Source organism: Cyprinodon tularosa, unplaced genomic scaffold (genome assembly GCF_016077235.1).
Source record: "Cyprinodon tularosa strain WSP-4 unplaced genomic scaffold, ASM1607723v1 ctg10, whole genome shotgun sequence".
In the NCBI taxonomy this organism is placed as follows: Eukaryota; Metazoa; Chordata; class Actinopteri; order Cyprinodontiformes; family Cyprinodontidae; genus Cyprinodon; species Cyprinodon tularosa.
In genome coordinates this window covers 594499-613888 of record NW_024037782.1, presented here as the reverse complement: position 1 = coordinate 613888, position 19390 = coordinate 594499, and the positions used below count along the sequence as shown (strand labels likewise).

The 19390-nt window shown below is 38.0% G+C and overlaps 1 protein-coding gene across 1 annotated transcript; it reads left to right on the top strand.

Annotated features, from left to right (window-relative positions):
• The first annotated feature begins 7823 nt into the window (after window positions 1-7823).
• On the top strand, window positions 7824-17564 carry dusp7 (dual specificity phosphatase 7). The gene is made up of 3 exons (XM_038291807.1): window positions 7824-8717; window positions 11407-11835; window positions 15835-17564. The coding sequence occupies exons 1-3, from the start codon at window positions 8309-8311 to the stop codon at window positions 16149-16151; spliced, it is 1155 nt and encodes a 384-aa protein (XP_038147735.1). The 5' UTR covers window positions 7824-8308; the 3' UTR covers window positions 16152-17564.
• The last annotated feature ends 1826 nt before the right edge of the window (window positions 17565-19390 follow it).

The following is a 19390-nucleotide window of genomic DNA, read 5'->3' as shown; positions in this document are numbered from 1 at the left end:
GCTTTGGACTCAGCTCAATCCAAAAAACTCCTACATTGGTGAAGATGTGACCTGACTTAATCTGTTCATTACCTCTCATTCTGTTACCACTCATTAACAGCATCCAAGATAGCTAAGCTTCTCTGCTTGGGGCAGATATAACCCTTTTTCTGGACGTAACAATCCAGATTTTTTTTCATTTCTGCTCTACTGTGGGTCTGTTTCATGGGTTTAGTGCCACTGGGACTTTACTTGCAAACCTCTAAACAAAGGCACTCATTAAGGCGTTATAATCAAATGTCCAAATCACCTCAGAGCTCTACACCTCAATTATGGAGTTTCTTTAAAAATTTTTTAGGGGTAACAATGCGTCATTCCTTAGTTTTACGTTGTTTTCAGTTTAAGATTCTGATAGTTCTCAAAATCCTAAAGCAAAATGTTTCAAAACTTTTTTTCTAAATGTTTGAGGAGAAATCCATCCTGTGTGTCGGTGCTTCTACATTCACTGATAATCAGCATTTTAAAAAGCTAGCTGTGTCCTTCTCATGTGTTGTCATATATGACACAAACATATTCTCAACAAACAGGCAGTCTTTGCTAAGAAAACAATCAGCCATGAAAAGTGACAAGTTTCAAGACGTTGCCATTATTTATTGAAAGTATTTGTCTGGTTTGAAAATAAATGAAGGGAAAATCGTCATTTGTGTCATACCTTGAATTGTGAATGAAAGTTCATGTTGCTTTGAATATTAAAGTATATAACCTTCAATAGTTAACCTTATTCATTGCCTCTGGTTCTAGGTAGTGGCTTATTTTACTATAGGTTTAACATAAAAATTTCCATCAGCTCACACGGAAAATGGTAAAAATGGCAATAGTCAGTCCCCCTGTTCTAGTCAAGATAAAAGTCGTTTTTTTTTTTAGTATAAACTACAAAGAAAAAATAAGTGTATTCTTTTTTCACTATAAGATATTTATCATGCATAGTTTAAAATGGTAGGACACAGATATATAAGTCTGGGTCAATAAAATCTAGAAAACTGACATATTTTCTAAATTTAAAACCATACCAAAGAAAAGTTTTTAAGCATATTTCTTTGGTTTAATATATGTCTGCAAAGAGGGAATTACATATGTGCTACAGAAACATGTAAGAGTTACAGGCTTATTTGCATTTCTCATTAATCTAGTGTTAATAGTACCAAAATCCAAGAAAAGTTTAATATTAAAGGGCCTAGAAAGACTGCATGTGATACATTTCCTAAGCCTGTTTCATACATTAAGAACCTGAATGTTGGAGGGTAAAGGAAGCAGGAGAGGAAATGCCATCGTTTGTGTGGGAGAGGGGTGGCCCCTTCACTCAATCACCAAGGTGAGTGGGTTTAAACCAGAGTCTGCTGCTTTAAAGAGACCACAGACCAAAAGGAAATCTGGTCTGCAGAGATCGTTTGTTTAAGAACTTCGAAGAGAAGATAGATGAGCTAATACATTAACTCATCTGATTTATTCTGAATAAAGAATGGCAGATTCCTTGAAACGAGGATGAATTACATCTACATCTGCTGTTTTAATGAACAAGTACTTTTCATACTGAGGACATCAAATTAAAATTCCTTGCTGACTGTCCTGATCACTGTCTCATTTCCCAGTGGTATGAGCTGATTATCTTCTTCATAAACGTTCAGTTTTAAGGTAAAGTGTGTAATAATTACAGGGGTTTACTGACATAAATGTAAAATATTATCTATATGTATGTTATTTATTATCACTCATGAATTGAAAGTCTCAATCTTTATGTTTGCCTTGGTTTAGACATTGCTATTTATAGTTACAGGACTGGGTTTGTATTTGTGAAGGCAGACATCTTTTGTGCTACGGCAACACAGAGCTGACAGATTAGTGACCATAGAGATCATAATAATGAAAATTGAACTCTATTAATCTCACTGGGGAGAAATTCACCTCTGCATTAAACTCATCCCCTTGGGGAGTAGTGGGCTGCCAATGTGCAGCGCTCAGGGAACAGTGTGGAGTTAAGGGTCTTGCTTAGGGAGCCAGAATGCAGGCTGTTAGAATCGAACCAGGTACTTGCAACCTTCTCAGAGCACAAGTGCACTGCTCTGGTTTGCTCTTTGCATCGCTCATACAAGCTTACTTTCCTAAAGAAGATTTGCAATTTCCACAAGGACAGCCTTACGTAAACATATCACCAGAATGATTGAGAATTAGGAGGACCAATTATTTTGATGATCCACCCAGAAAAAGAACATCCTCCACAATACCTTTTAAGACAACAGTGTTGGAAAAACATACGGATTTGATGCTGCGATCTAATGTAAATAAACCTCTTCATCACTTTACATAAGATGGGTAAAGTAGACGTTGCATGACGGCCTCCGTATTGTTGGAGAGAAGAGACAATGTGGGCGCAGTTCATGTTGCTGCAGTCTGACCATTACATGTTGCTGAAAATTGCACAGTATTTCTTTTAATTGATATGTGTTAAATTTGAATGTATTAGTCTCATCTAAGGTGCAAATCGTTTGCGTCCTATAAATAGTTTTAGGTATTTCAACCTTAACTTAATTTCAACCTTCCATCTGCTACTAGCCTTATCAACAAGGCCCAGAGATCCTGTGACACTGTCACTGCCTCTGCCACTGCCTCTGTGTATATAGTACATAGCTATATACTATATGTTGTATATAGTATATTGTATTTTTTATATTGTATATAACTATAGATCCTGTATTCTTTATATATAAATATGTAGTTCGTCTGCACTATTAACACCAAGTCAAATTCCTTGTAAGTGCAAACCTACTTTGCAATAAACTTTATTCTGGTTGTGATTCTCATTCTAATTAGCAATGACTATGTTTCTTTCATTATAAGAAAAGGTGTATGGTTAGAAGCTGGATTCATATGAATACATTCAGCCACCGGATTGTTGAAGTCGCAGGAATATGTGTATACATATATATCAATGAAAGATGATCATTTGGTTTAGTAATGAAGTGAAATTGTGGGAAAAAAACAATCGCTTGCTCAGAGAGCCTGTTGTTGTCCATGAACGGAGTGGAAACACAAGAGCCTCAAAGTTTAAGCATGTGTCCGGGTGTTTGTTTGTGTTTGTGGGTAAGTCACTGGAGGGGATAAAGAGCCATTGTCTGCAGCTGGTGCATCCCCCTACTCCTTCTCTGTGCAGCTGTGAGGAAATCAAACGCTCTTCTTTTCCTCGTCTCTGCCTCTGTCACAACCTGCTGATGCCTTATTAGGTCATCCATGGTGATGTGTAGTGATGGTTTGTTTAGAGTTGTAGGCCAACCGCCAAGCTGTTACATATGGACCAATATCCTACATGGCACCACCGTGACGTCCGACATCTCTCTGAAATATAAAAACATATATCTTATATAACTTTAATATTTGGATATACTCTTCCATTATTAAGAATGTTAGGACACTTATTGGTTACAATAAGAAAGGACATAAACAGGCCTGTGTGCCATCTGGCAGTATTACTGAAGAACTATCAGAAAGCTGACAATTAAGGCCCTTACTTAACAGAGTCCAACTGTCCTGAAATGCGATGCGGTAAAGCGACAGCTTGGCATGGTCAAAGACCAAACGATATCCGTTAAATAAACCAATCTACAGAATTTTTAAATTCTAGTGAATCTCAGAACCTCCTATCAGAACATCAAGAAAAAAGAATATTCCTGTTCCTGCCAAACGCAAACAGGAACACAGCATCAAGGTAAGAAATATTTCAATTGGATATATTTGTCAAAGCTCATAGGCTAAAGCTTTTTCATTGGAATGAGTGTAAAATAAACACATCAAATGCTATTTAAATAGAAAGTACATTGTTGATGAGCTCTGAATATTAAATCTGATCTTTAGTCTTCATGGTTTTAGCAGGTGTGGCAGCAAACTGCCCAACCCAACATGCTCTGTTCACTTTATTTCCGTCCATGTTAGGGTGTCTGTTTTTTTTTACTGTTTTACTGGTGTGAGTGAGCTTCCCGTTACAGATCTTTGCTAGTGGCTGGGCTGACCCATGTTGCTGCACACCTGAGAACACTTCTCAGTCAAGATGACTAGCGTGTATATAAGGAGGCAAAGGATCATGATTAGCTCTGATAGTATTCCAGCCAAAGACCTAATTAAAGTAATATATTCCTTGTAATAGAAGTTCTTACCTGTGTGTAGCAGTTCTCAGCCTTCGTCACCCTGCTTTTCCTCTCCCCAGCACAATGTTTTTTTGCAAGTACCACACCAAGATGGACCTTTGAGGTACAATCTGCAAAGCCTGCTAACTCGAATACTTGCAGATCCAAGCAACCTCTCCTTATCTCCCTCCATTTTTCCATTTTGCGTCCACTTATCCTTCCTGGGGTTGCGAGGGGTGCTGGTGCCTATCTCCCGCTGTCAATGGGCAAGAGGCAGGGTACACCCTGGACAGGTTGCCAGTCCATGGCAGAGCAACACTGAAACAAACAGAACAAACAACCATACCTGTAAACACTCACACCTAAGGAGGATTAGAGAAGCCAATTAACTTACTAGTCGTGTATATGGACTGTGGGAGGAATCCGGAGTACCTGGAGAGAACCCACGCATACTTAGGGAAAATATGCAAACTCCATGCAGAAAGACCCCAGGCCGGAAATCAAACTCACAATCTTCTTGCTTCAGCAGTGCTACTCACTGTGCAGCCTCCTTCTTCTCTTAAGTAAGGCAAATCAAACAGTTGTAATCAAGCAACTCCATCCTGATCAGCCTGCTTTCTCCCCTCAGACTAACCAGAAAGTTACAACTGACTCATCCGCACTTCAATATTCTTGTTTGCTATTTATAAATAAAATGTTAAAATTCACTTGTTGTCTGTGTGATTCTTCATGCAGGTCAAAACACTACAAACCTAATAACAAATAGTCGCCAGCAGGTAATCATTCAGAACTACTTTCTTTGCAACCGGTATGAACTACTTAAGTATAAATGAAAACAAATGTCATATAATGTTACGACTTTTATGGACTATTTTCTCTCAAATGTTTTGTACATATCCTACAAACCTGAGCTCCACAGATTATATCCGCATCTCAGATTTTGTCGTACTTTTTTTTTTTTTTTTTTACTAACCTTGTTGAAGTACTTCATTACAAACTTTTTTAAAAACCTTTTTTTCCCCTAAAAGGATTTTACTAGTCCTATACTGCCTTAAGATGTATGCAAAAATCTAAAATCATCATTTAGCATTGTTTGAAGCTTGGACAAATGTATAAAATGTTTTTTTTTTTCTTCACTGTGGCTTGAACTTCTGTTTTTGATATTGATATTTCTAAGAAACATGGAATGCCGTGTTGGAAAATTAAAGTTTAAACTTCAGAGAACTAACCATATGCAGATTATCTCAAATTAGTTCAGTCATAACTCTGCAAACATTAGACTTACAGTGTTTTATATGGCTCTTTCAGCCTTTGTTAGCTTTAGGTCATTTTTCGCCCCCCCAAAAAAATATATATTTGGCCAAAACCAAATATTAGAAGTGTGGCCCTTTGATCCGATTTACTAAAAAATTCATACAGCTTTTCACTTCTTTCATTCTTTACAACTTTTTTATTCAACCACTTTTAATATTTATACCCCTTTGTGATCCTTAGACAAAAGGAAATCTTTTAAAAATACTCAAAGATATTTGCTGTTAAAGTGAAAACAGTTGTGCCAAATAATCAAGTTGTTTATATTTGGATATAAGTTCTATAAAAAACAAAAAAACAACAACATTTACCTTAGATATTTTATGTAAACATGAAAAATAGATTGAAAATCTAAAAATGGAAGTTTTGTAAATAATAAAGATTTGAAATAAAAAAAATAACCTATTTTTAAGTCCACATTAGTATAACTGTTGTGATGGATAAACACCGTAATGTTCCGCTATACAATGTGATCATAAGGTATTACTCACCGAATCATCTGAAGAGGATGCAGCAGGAAAAAAACAACAACAATTTGATTATGTGATTTGTTCTTTTATTGTATAGAATCAAGGCTAGCTCTCAGAGAAAAAATTTCCAGTAATTTATTTTAGAGTGTAACATGTGGAGGTGTGTGGAGTGGGTGGTGAGAGAGAGTGTGTTCTAATTTCTATAGAAGAACTGGTAATTGTGCAGGTAAGTAAATGCCCACTGTTTATTTTCTTTTTGTTGGGATTTACTAAAAAAAAATGCATTGAGAGCAAATTGGGAATGGAGCTGTAGTTGTACATTCAGCCACCTGTGAAAATAAACACGTAGAACTTTATTGATCTCATATTGGAGTAAATTACCTCTGCATTTAACCCATCCACTTGGGGAGCAGTGGGCTGCCATCATGTGGCAGCCGGGGAGACCCAGAGAGGCAGACTGTGGGGATTGAACCAGGTACTTGCAACCCTCAGAGCACAGGCACACTACTCTAACCCCTAGGCCAACACTCCCCTAACAAGTCAGATAAGTAGTTTGTTTCTTTTGTTGTAAATCTAAGAAAGTGTATGTCATGTGGAAAGGTAAACTAGCATGTAATACAGGTGCTTACAGTGAAGCAGAGATGGGAAGCTTATCTTTCCCCCGAAAGTTGATCAAAAGCCTTCCCAAATCATGATGATACCACCACCTAATTTAAAGATGGGAACTGTTCCTGTACACAAGATACTGTACATAAGATACTGTATATATGTCACCTTTAATCTCTCCTTCTTTATTTTTTACCATCCACTGTATATACGTCATGCACCTTTTCCTCCTTTGTGCACCTTCTGTTTGTTTATGCCGATGTCACAAGTGAATTTCTCCATTGCGAGATCAATAAAGTTCTATTCTATTCTAAACTCAGGCTGATGAGCAGTTTTGCACCATGCACCATTTTGCATGTACGCTAAAATGGAAAAAGTAAGAACTCAGACATTTGGTAAATGGCATGTACTTATATAGCGCCTTTATTCAAGTTAGGAGACTTGACCAAAGCGCTTTACACTACATTCATTCACCCATTCACACACACACTAATGGTGGCAAGCTACATTGTAGCCACAGCTGCCCTGGGGCTCACTGACAGAAGCGAGGCTGCCGTACACTGGCGCCACCGGGCCCTCTGACCACCATCAGTAGACAATGCAGGTGAAGTGTCTTGCCCAAGGACACAACGACAATGAAAGTCGGATTACAGGGCAAACTCCTACATCCAACGCCACTGTCGCCCTATTTAACAACTCTTTACCAATCTTCTGTAGATGGCAGATAGATGGAGTGCAGGAATCATGTCTTCTGCTTCCCCACTAGAGCAGCTCCTCTCTGGCTGCCTTTTCAGTAAATCTTTTCCTTGCACCCTCTGTCAAATGAAGTAGTCATGTTTTATTAGCTTTACCACACTTGTTTTCTATCTCAGAGTCAAATAAATTATGCAGTGCAATGAGATGCTGAATGGTTGGGACATTTTTTTCACAAAAGCCAGATTTCTGCAATGCATGACATAGTCTGCACATTCCCATACCTAAGCTTTTATTTATTTATTATCAAATTATGCAAAATAAGGTCATCCTGACACTAAGATTTCTAAATGTTTTTTAGAAGATGAATAAAGTGTTGTTGTTTTTTATCCAATTGGGTCAGTTTATAAATATATTATTACCAATGTGTGCCTTGATGATAAGAAGCATGAATCAGGTTATAATCTCTGAGTTTATTCAGTTAAACCTCCCGGTGTCTATGAATGAATGGATGGAGGGGTAAAGTCTTTTGAATCTCTGCACCTTTAAATTTCTCAGCTCCTCCCTCTTCTCAGTGACAAGCCTGCAGAGCTTCTTCTTTAATGCATCCAGAGGAAATGACAAACCAGAGGCGCTCTGTGGCCAGGCATGTCAAATAATAACACCGATCCTGGGCTTTAGTCTCAACCCGAAACTCAGAGGAGAAAGGCGGCAGCTGGACATCTGCGAGGCCGCTGGTGACTCTGCGGACGCTGGAGCGGACCCACTGAATGGACGTCGATGGACTGGACTGACGTCCGCTTCAATCGGACCGAACCTGGGAGCCAAACAGAGATCTGCATGTCCAAGTTTCCTGTTCCGAGCAGAGGGAGATCGCCGTGTGCTTTTTGGATGCGTGTGGGTGCGCGGCGCCCGCAGGAGCGGCGGTGATCCTGGAGGTGTCCGCGGGAAGCCAAGTTTAGCTCCGTGATTTTATTTTTTAATTTTTTGTTTGTTTTTTTAACGTTTCCTTTCCTTCAACTCTTGTGTTGCTATCATGTCCCATAAGCGGACAGGTGGGTTAACGTTTCCCCGATGAAAACGGAGCAGCTGTGCAGAGGCTCAGTGATCGTGACTGTGAAGATGATGTCGAGTAAGAGCGTGGAGTGGCTGCAGGACGAGCTGGAGTCCGGGGCAGGCGCGCTGCTGCTGCTTGACTGCAGAGCGCACGAGTTGTACGAGTCCTCTCACATCGAGTCCGCCATCAACCTGGCCATCCCGGGCCTCATGCTGCGGAGGCTGAAGAAAGGCAACCTGCCCATCCGCTCCATCATCCCCAACAACGAGGACAAGGAGAAGTTCGTCAAGCGGTGCAAGACGGACGTGGTTCTGCTGTACGACGAGGCGACGTCGGAGCGACACGAGTCCGCGCTGGGGAGCTCCGTGATGGGGCTGCTGCTGCAAAAGCTGCGGGACGACGGCTGCAAAGCTTTCTATCTGGAGGGTAAATTCACTCAGCTCATAATAATAGTGACATTTCTCTAATAGTTTAAGTTTCAGAAAACACATATGTACCTAAACCCTTATTATGAATATAATTAGATCTGCAACTTGAAGATATAATTAAGTCTGATAATTATTAAGTGCAGTAAACTGTCTTCAAACTTCTAAAATAAAAAAATCCTAATATAGGCTACTTGTAAACTAAAACCACCAGGGAGAGCGTTTCCTCTTTTTATTTACGGATAAAACCCGCCATGTTGGGCTCCTTCAGGGAAATATGAGCATTTTTTTCATGAATGAAGAGTGAAACCAGGACACAGAGGCGCTCTTTTGATCCATTCCTTGACTGTATTAAAGTAAACGCAGCCGACGGGTAAACCGGAGTAGATCTGAGTGTCTTGTGAGCCGTGGATGATGGATCAGTTGGACGGGAAGTCACAAGCATGGCTGCCATTCACAAAAAGTCCACTGAGCTGTGAAGTGTTGCTGCCGAGCCTGATTCTCCGTAGGGCGCAGCTGTTCTCAATGGAGCGCGTCTGTGCGCCTTTCTTCCTGCTCATTCCCCACTAAATGACACGTTATTACCATTCATCTGTCTGATCACTGTGCAAAAAAACCTTGCATGAAGGTAGGTGAGAAACATCTGTGCTGTCAGGAAAGATACACCGTTTTATTATTATAATTTGCTTCAAAATCTTGAAAAAATATGTATATAAATATTTAATAAGGTACTGTCAAGGTCTGCGTGGGATAAATACATTTAGTTCAGAGAGTTGTTTAAGTAAAAGATATTCAAAAATCCCAATTTTAAAAATAAAATATCTTTACATTATTTTATTTTGAAATGTAATTGTTTTTTTTCTAAATTGGTCATTTGTTGATCAGATTTTTCCAGGCAAGTTTTTTTATTTTTTTTATTTTGTTAGATATGATGTTAGTTAAAACAGTCCATTCAATTGATGGTTTATGAAGAATATGGATAAGAAAACTCTAAAACGGTGAATATTATAGGCTCAGGAGATCAGTGATTTGTAAAGTCTGACATCTTTGTTTGATTTGAGCCATTTACTTAGTTTATTATCATGATTTATTTATAAGAATAATTGTTTGGATAGGTGTGATCATTTCTACAAAAAAATGAAGGGATTACAAGATAATCCTCATGTACGCATTGCAGCATATGTTCCTAAATGATAAATAAAAGGACTGTTTATATTGTGCTACTCTGGTCACCAACCCTTCAAACCCCTCAAACTAAAGCCACATTCACTCAGTCACACTCATCCATGCACACCGATTCGTACACAGGTGTGCAGATTAGCAGGTAGCTTATGTTTACTGCCTTGCTCAGATGCAGATGGAGCTCTGACAGTGGGAAACTGGAAACAAGCTCGCAACCTTCTAGTTGTACGATGACGACTCCACCCACTTAGCTGCTGTCACCCCTCTGACCATTATCTGTTTATTCCTTATCATAAAACTACTTTAAAGAACATGATGTTCTGATCTCTGGCCAGCTGATTGGTGCTTCAGTCGAATCATTTTAGGTTAAAGACTGAGAAACTATAAATATACGTACGTCAAAAGAAAACGGATGTTTTACTGCTTTATGGCCTTGAAGTCCTGTCAGTTCATGGTTTTAAACTGGACTGATGTTTCTTTAAATGGCCCAAACATCATTTAAATTGTATTTTTTCATTTTCACAAACAAAGATAACTGTATTAAACTTCACAGACTTTGACAAAAACAACCACTGGTCGGTTTATGTTAATTCAACCCACATCTGTCTGGTTACATCTGCTGAAGAGCACTTTGAAATGAAAAGCTTAATCATTGTCTGATGACTTGTGAAACACACAGATAACACTATTTAACATAGTTTGGATTCCAAGAATGTTATGAAATTTGACAGATAATCTTAAAAATATAAGTCTGAAAATGTCTGAAATGCTTAAAAAAAGCATGTTAACCTAATGCTATGAATAAAAAGTCCCTGTTATTGCCATTTCTCTTTTTCTTTTTAGATAAACATGTCAGGTAAACCAGAAATTATGCTTTCTGTACTGAATTACTGAACTAATTACCTTTTTATGTATTTAGATGCACCATTGTTAGTACTGCTTAAAGACAAGCTGAGTATATTCCACAGTCCAGACTGCTGAGAGGGATTATAGCCACAGGTTTTCTAACAGGTCTGAGGATCTAATACCTGGTTAGCTCACCTGGCTCTGAGTTGACATGTGTTGATGTGCTTGCACATTACTCTGAGAAGTAATCATAATTGAACTTTATTGATCTCACATTGGAGAATTTTTCCTCTGCATTTAACCCATCCCCTTCCTAGGGGATCAACAAAGTAAGGGCGTGCAAGGTCAAAGGCTGTTTAAAAAAAGAGAGGTTAAATATTTCTTAAGGAGTTGAAAATGGAATTATAGACATTTAAAATAACATCCTCCAAAGTGATCTCTAAAAAGAAGGATTGCATATGAAAACTGGATGCATTTCTACGGGTCTTTGGAAGAGGAATGTTTTGTATTTTACTCTTAAAGAAAATGAAAAACCTACTCCTTAGTTCTGCAGAATGATTAGGCTGTTAAAGGTAATTACATCTGTTAATGGAAAAAAAATCTACATATATTTTCATTATTTCCTGTATTTTTTTTTTTCTGTTTTTTTTTTTCATCTTTAGGAGGCTTCAATAAATTCCAGTCAGAGTATCCGGAACACTGCGAAACCAATCTGGACTGCTCATGTCCCAGCAGCTCCCCGCCAGCCTCGGTCCTGGGGCTAGGAGGACTTCGCATTAGCTCGGACTGCTCGGACGGAGAGTCTGACCGCGAACCGAGCAGCGCCACAGAATCTGAGGGTAGCCCGCTTCCGAACAACCAGCCTGCCTTCCCTGTCCAGATCCTGCCGTACCTTTACCTGGGCTGTGCCAAAGACTCTGCAAACCTGGATGTGCTCAGCAAGTACAACATAAAGTACATCCTGAATGTCACGCCCAACCTGCCCAACATGTTCGAGCACGAGGGAGACTTCAAGTACAAACAGATCCCCATCTCTGATCACTGGAGCCAGAACCTCTCGCAGTTTTTCCCTGAGGCCATTTCATTTATCGGTAAGTGGAGGCAGAGCTCCTGCTCTTTATCAGGTGTGCTGGAAAGCCCAAAGGCGTGGACACATTCAGCTGTTTATTCTGAATGAGCAGGTGTGGCCAAAATCCAGAAAAGTTACTGTAAGTCAGAATTACTTTTAAGGATATGAGGATTACATATCTATTTATTGTTCACATTTATGGGCTTAAAATTGTATCCGCTGACGTCTGAAGTCACTGCCCCATCAAGACTTCAGAAAGCTGTTTGTTTTGTGCCAGTTTGGGCTTGAATCTGGCTCAGCAGGTCGGATTTGCAGGGTGAAAGTTCATCACAGCATAAAGAATAAATCCCATCCCTTTATCTTTATTCCTCTGCTTTATACGTAATGCCCCTGGCCCACTTCCAGATGTTTGATTGAGCTGAAATTTTGCATTTGAAGTATATTAAATCTCTATAGATTAAATTGCAAATTACAGCTCTGAACTAATTGTGGTTTCTGATTTACTGCTGTTAAAACTGAGTCAAGTCTGAGTTTTGCATTTGAAAGGACACACAAAATGGGAGATTTTTGATCAAATGAAAGTAACTTATAGTGATAATGTTCCATAATATAACCTTGTAAAACATTTTGCAAGGTCATATAACGGGCATCATCACCATAAGTTACTTTAATTTAATCAAAAGTCTTCCGTTGTGCGAGTCCTTCCAATAGAAAAACCGGATCACTGCTCGATACTCGACAGGCTCCATTTCAGACTTTACTCAGTTCAAACACCTGTAAGTCAGAAACCACAAATAGTTCAGAGCTGCAATTTGCTACTTAATCTATAGAGATTTAAATAACGTCACATGCAAAATTTCAGCTCGATCAAACATCTGGAAGCGGTTCAGGGGCATTACTTAATTAAATTGCTCATAACTCTTAACATTAGATCATCCCAAATTCACGCATCCATGAAAAGAAAAAGATCCTATCTTTGTTGTAGGTGATCCTTTTATTTTCTTTTTTAGAAACACCTAAATATTCCTGAAAGTTATACAACACTTGGAGAAAACTGTGCTGCTGATGATGTATCTAAGAATTGATGGTCTAAAATTAATACATAGAAGCAGCAGTTCAAACATTTCTCTCTGAAAATGTTAGGAGAATGGAAATGACCTCACCATGGAAATGGGGTTTAATGCTCTCAGTAGTCATATACAATGTGTTGCCTTCCAGATCTATGCCAGTCAAAATGAACTTATTGGTGTAAATTTACAAACCGATGGACTTAAATTCAGTGTTAAGTTGTGCTGTACATTTACCTTATTTTTGTTTTAGGTCTAATTGGCACCTAAAAATATCCAACAATCAAATCTTTTTAAATAAAGATTCATAGTTGAGTTTTTTTCTGCACCTTCTTAAAGCAGCTGCAAATAAAATGTCTTTAGACCATTTTTGGTATTTTAGTGGGTAGAGTTCTACATCAGGACAACATTTGTCAGCTCCAGCATCTTAGTCACTATAAAAATACACACGTTTACATCCATAGTTTCTAAAATGTTACATCCAAGTAGGGCTGAAACAATTAATTAGATTAATTGTGATTAATCAATTATTAAAATAATCTTCAACAAATTTAGCAACTGATTAATCGTTAACTGGAGTGTAGAGACTCTAAAACGTGCAATTAGCTGACAGTGACCCACTTAGAGCAGTAATTATACCAAAATTGTAAAAAAAAAAAAAAAAAAAAAAAAAAAAAAAAATATATATATATATATATATATATATATATATATATATATATATATAATTTTGCTTTTAAGATAAAAAAAAGTATGTTCTATCCAGATATCATCAAAAAAAAAAAAAATAACATGGATGGTTAGCTAGATAAATAGGAATAGAATTAAGGATGCAGCTCAGTTTTGCTAATCGTTTATTCTGTTGTTTTTTGTTTTTTTTTTTATTAATCAGCTAGAAAAATAATAATAATTTGCAGCCTGTCATTCAAGTTTTTTCTTTTTTCTTTTCAGTTTTGCGCACATTAAGCTGATGAATGAGATCATAACATTAAGTTATTTGAAGCAGCAAACATACTGGACTCCAACAGGGTCTATAAAACTCTGAAATTTGATTTAAGCATTGTTCAGGTTTCTATAAGTCCGCAAAATAAAATCAAAATATGAAAAAAAAAAAAAATAAAATCACTTAATTCAGGGTCCCATCAATCCATTTATACCCACCTGTATTCACCCACCCAACTGACTGGGATCCATCTCATTCTTCCCATCGGTTCCTATTTATCCATCAGCAAGCCATCTATTCATTTTTTTATCTCCCAGTTTTCTTAGTTTTTGTTCTTTTTGGTATATTTTGGATTTAAAGCTTTTAAGGAATATCAGCTGTTTATTTATGTAGAATTTTCTTGTTTATAGATCAAGAAAATGGCTCAGAACTCTGTAGAAAAACTTCTAGAATACATCAACAAAGTAAAAAAAAAAAAGAAAAAAAAAGACTTTACTTGATTCAATAATCTTCACAAGGCTCTGGATTGCCTCTATAAAATTGAATCCCAAAGTAAAGTGAAATATGTATGTTTTGGTAGCTATGTGAATGGATGCCCACATCCATTCACTATATTCTCTGGGAATGAATGAATTCTACAGGCTTTCTTTTTTTCTTTTAAACGTATGAATCTGCTTTGGTGGAAGTAGGCGTGACATATGCCAGACCAGGAGGTTGTGGCAGATTTGGGTCATACTGATGTTAAATGGAGCTGTGTGACCAGCTGTAGAACGCAGGGATTACATCAGATCATTTCAGTTATAGCAGGGTAATAATGCAGACATGGCTATGAAAGATTCGTAACGCTGGAAAGGTAGAAATTCATTGAAGGATTTAAAGAAATTGCTAGATTTTTATGAAAGACAATAGAAATAGAGAGGAGTTTGTATCTTGGGCGGTTAAAAATCTTAATAAATGGAGGATTCTGGTCGTGTTTTTAAAGCAGCTGTAATGCAGCCCAGCCCACAGATCCGCTCCAGGAGATTAACTCTATATTTGTTCTCATTCTGAGCCTTGTAGGGTTAAGATAAATATACTAATTATTATTTTCACACCCCTTTTCTTTCTTTCTATTTTTTTTTTTTACATTATGCAATTTTGGCACGTGTGTCATATAAATTTAATTTGGCATCAGCTCGCCTGCCTGAGTTCGTGAGCCAACTGACCTCAATCCTCCAACTGGAGATGCAGTCAGTGAGAGCGAGAAGAGGCTGACAGAAAGGAAGGAAAGAAGCACTTAACTCTCGCTCTAATGGCCTCTGGATGTGAGTGCAAGGGCTCGAAACTGATAGGTGGATGGGTGCAGCCGCTTAATAATGTAGGACCCACTTTTCTTCAGTTTGCTTTAAAAAGAGAGCTGGAAGGGAACCCACGCTCTGTCCATTGAGGAAAGCTATTGGTAGTTGTATGTGTTAGATATGAAATATTAATTTAAATTAATAATTAGGCCATTTTATTTTAGAGGACCATATGTGTTTGTTGTCTCATTTATCCACTGATGTGTAGTAAAACCTGTCCTCTCTAATAGAGGGGATATAACACTATATGCCTATCAGAAATGTCCCATTAAGTCTAAATATTTACTAAAAATCTACAAACTGGAAACAGTTTGATGTTTACACAGTTTGTTAGAAGCTAAATGTATCAAAAATATTTATTTTAGTCAAAATAAATAAAGCCAAAAAATGAAAATATTTGAATTAATAACATAATTATTTGTTTCTATTGATCTTATTGTTTGTTAGTTAGGGAATTACTTGCTTGGTTAATCCAAAAAAGTAAAAAAAAAAAATCCACTGGAATTGAAGACATTTAGCTTCCTTTCTAGGAAGCTAAATGTCAGAAATGGAGAATATTGTTTGGATTTCAATGTATAAATGTAAGTCCTTGGTGTTAAAGTAATCCGATTTTCTTGGTTTTCTCTCTCTTTGTTTTTTCTTTATCTTCTTACCCACCCCTTCACCGTGACTAGATGAGGCTCGTTCCAAAAAATGTGGCATCCTGGTGCACTGCCTGGCCGGGATCAGCCGTTCAGTCACCGTCACCGTGGCCTACCTGATGCAGAAGCTCAACCTGTCGCTAAACGACGCCTACGACTTCGTAAAGCGGAAAAAGTCCAACATTTCCCCCAACTTCAACTTCATGGGCCAGCTCCTGGACTTCGAGCGGACGCTGGGCCTCAACAGCCCCTGTGACAACCGCTCCACCTCCCCGCCGCACGACCAGCTCTTCTTTACCACCCCGACCAATCACAACGTGTTTCAGCTGGACACTCTGGAGTCCACTTGAAAGACTGACTCGAGACTGTCCCCCACCACCTCTCTATTTTTCAAAGAGGTAGGAGGTAACAAGCGGCTGCACTTGGAGAAAAGCAGCCGGTTTTATTGAAAGTTTTCGCCTCTTCGGGCCCCTCGTCATAGAGTTTGGGCGCAGAGCTGCTCTAGAGCGATGGAAGGGGTCAACGGAGCTAAGCGAAGGAGATGTGAGGGAGTTTCTTTAACCCAAGGCAGTGAACTGTGGGTTTACACCTGAGCTGTTGTTAAAACCCTGCCTCCACTGAGTTGACTGACTGGCCACAGAAAAACGGAAAGCTTAATACAAAGATAGGAACATAGAGGATCCACAGAGAAGCTGCTGGCATGCTGAGCTTGGCGGCGTCTCACGGAGAATCTGTGATTCACTCGCTCTACTGAGTGTAGAGCGTTTTCTAAAACCAAGGAATTAACACACACTTAAAATAAGTATGTAAGTTTGTACTGTATGTATGGTAACGTACATAGCAGAACATCTATGAGAAGTCCTTAACAAATTCAATATATGTATATGCATTTTTTTTATATTTTTATGTACATTTACGCACAGATCTGTACCTTTATATAATTATATACTCTTTATCTTTGTCCAAAACAAAGTGAATCAATCTTAAAACTGATTTAAGAGACTGTAAGACTAAAGAAAAGGAAAGTTTTTTTGTTGTTTTTATTCTAAGTCGTCTTTAATTTTTAATGACATTATGCAGTTTGCACAGTGGTGTAGCCGTAGACGTGCTGGCACTTGATAAAGAGACATTCAGAGAGCAGAAGGAGCAGGCAGAGAGGCTAGTCCCAGCCTGCGACAAGCCCTGACAGCTGCACGGTGCCATGGGGAGGGAACAGGGACCTGGAGTCCCTAACAGAGGCCTCTAAGGTCGGGGTCTGGGCTGGAAGTGTGCAGATCCCTTATCCCCCCCCCAACATCTCACTGTCCCCTCAGCTGCAGATAAGGAGCTACAGGCTTTTTCCACCAGTTTATCCTTAAAACCTTAGTTATTTCAGTTTGAAACCAAACTCTGAACTTCTTTCGTTATTGCATCACAGCTGCTGTCTAACAAGCTTGTTTTGCCAAAACTGGTTCCTGCCAGCTCAGACTTCTTTTTTTTTTTCTCCTTTCGAGAAATTTCACTGAGAGGTTAGTGCCGACAGGAGAGCATATGGAGGAAGTTGTTTCCATTTTTAAAAAAAACTTCTAGGGCACCATACCTAACGGGGCCCACATTTGCCAAAAAAGGAGAGCAGGAAGAAGGACTGTGGGTGTAATCTGGTGTTTGTGCTGCAGACTGGGACTGGCCTCTGACAGACTGCATTTACTGTCCCTTAACTGCATTAGGGGGCAGCTAAGTAAGGATCACCCATTTCATTATAGGTAGTTTTAAGCCTTGTTTAAGAAAGAGAGAAATATTAATAATGAAAAAGGGAATTTATATATAAAGTTATTAATCAAATGAATCTTATTTTGTATACCTGAGCATGCTGTGGTGCTGTGTGCTCTCTTAACAGTCTCTGTAACCAAGGGTTGGATGTTGCTTTAATATATTGGAGGACTTTGTTGTTTTTCTTGGCTGTTGTCGCCGATCACGACAGCATGCAGTATAAGCTATAGATGGCTTTCTGTGACAATGTGCACATCTGCCGCTCATGCAGGAAGTGTTGAAGTCAGATAAAATAAAAAGCAAAGAATTCTGCAATAATTCGGAGCAGAAACTCCAAAACAAGTGGCTCAACTTTGCCTTTTTGCCTGCAAATTATTTTCCCAGTCAGTTTGAACAATGGGTAACGCCTTAGCATTCACTCAGTTTAAGGTCTTAATATTATCCACTTATATTTACAATTAGACCAAACTAAAGCAGATGTTTCAGCTCTAGCTTTTAATCAACCAAATGTCAAACCACAGCTTTTATTTTACCAGGGGGTAAATAGCCTGATTTATCACACCTATTATCTTGATGCCAAATAGAGCTAAAACCAGGCAATCATGTTTTTTGTTTTGTTTTTTAAAGCTAAAGAAAATGGGTCAAGTTGTGGTAGACTGATCCTAGTCACTCTGATTATCTTTAGAGAAGCACCAATCTGGCATTTCATGCCTATTTCAAATTTCTGATTCCTTTGAGGTCAAGCTTGCAATTTCCAAATTGGACAAATTATGTAAATTTGTACTGGAATAATGGTTTATTAAAAATGAAAATTAATGAAAAAAATTTTTTTCTATCTAGTTTCCCCACATTGATTGTGACCAGTTTTCCACCTCCTTTAGAAAACAGCTCAAGTGTGATCCTATCACCATCAGGTTTCATGGAATAGAAAAATTTTCTCCTGTACAGTGGCTTTATTTCAATCTGCTTCACACATAACAGGATAATGAGGTTAGACTGTACATGGGAATGGAAACAAGCTGACCCTGAACAATCTATTGTTTATATTTCAGATTTAAAGTCTTCAGTATAAAAGTAACGGGTTGTAGACCTACATTAACAGTTAGTTTGTACAGTCGGGTCACTTCTGTGTTTGCAATTGACAATGCAACATTTCTAAAGTGAAAAGAAAACTGGCTTCACAATCTCAAAGACATGAGAAAACAAATCTTAATTTGTTATTTTTTTCCAAGTCGCTTGGCTTTTTTGTTATCCTTTTGTTTAAATTTAATGTTTAAATTTGTTTGTTTAAATTTTAAGTTTTGTTTTTTTTTATTACGTCAATATCAAACTTGAGGTTATTTCTCAGTTTCGGATTTACTTAATAAGAAGTAAAATTGAACCAGTACTCTTTGTTGATAATTTTCCAGCAAATCACATATCAGAGCTGATTTAAAAAAAAAAAACATAATCCTCTCTCTGGTCTGACCAAAAGGTGCATCAGAACTTATTTTCTATTAGTCGATCATTTCAAGACATTTTCTAAAAGTAAAGCATAAAAACAATTTAATTAAAAGGAATCAGAAATACATCTCATTGAAGACCTGTATCCAACATAAATAGATGTATAAATAATACCAATGATTGGTTCTCAAAGTGCAGATGTTGACGAGGTCTTAACAGAAACAAAGGTCCGGGTCTTTGTATGAACAGCAGTTGGATCTCCGTTGGTTCAGGCTGGCCTTATATAATCTTTCTAACATGTTTCTAATGCTGACTGTTCATTTCTCTTGTAATCACACTTCTTTTCTGTGTTTTCTGACTAGAAACCCGATAATAGTAGATGGGGCATGCTGCCTTC

Excerpts from the sequence above, each read along its gene's own strand:
- dusp7 (XM_038291807.1), top strand. The coding sequence starts at position 8,309 with ATGAAAACGGAGCAGCTGTGCAGAGGCTCAGTGATCGTGACTGTGAAG. Across the intron at positions 8,718-11,406 it reads CAAAGCTTTCTATCTGGAGG|GAGGCTTCAATAAATTCCAG; the intron begins GTAAATTCACTC and ends TTTCATCTTTAG. Across the intron at positions 11,836-15,834 it reads TGAGGCCATTTCATTTATCG|ATGAGGCTCGTTCCAAAAAA; the intron begins GTAAGTGGAGGC and ends CACCGTGACTAG.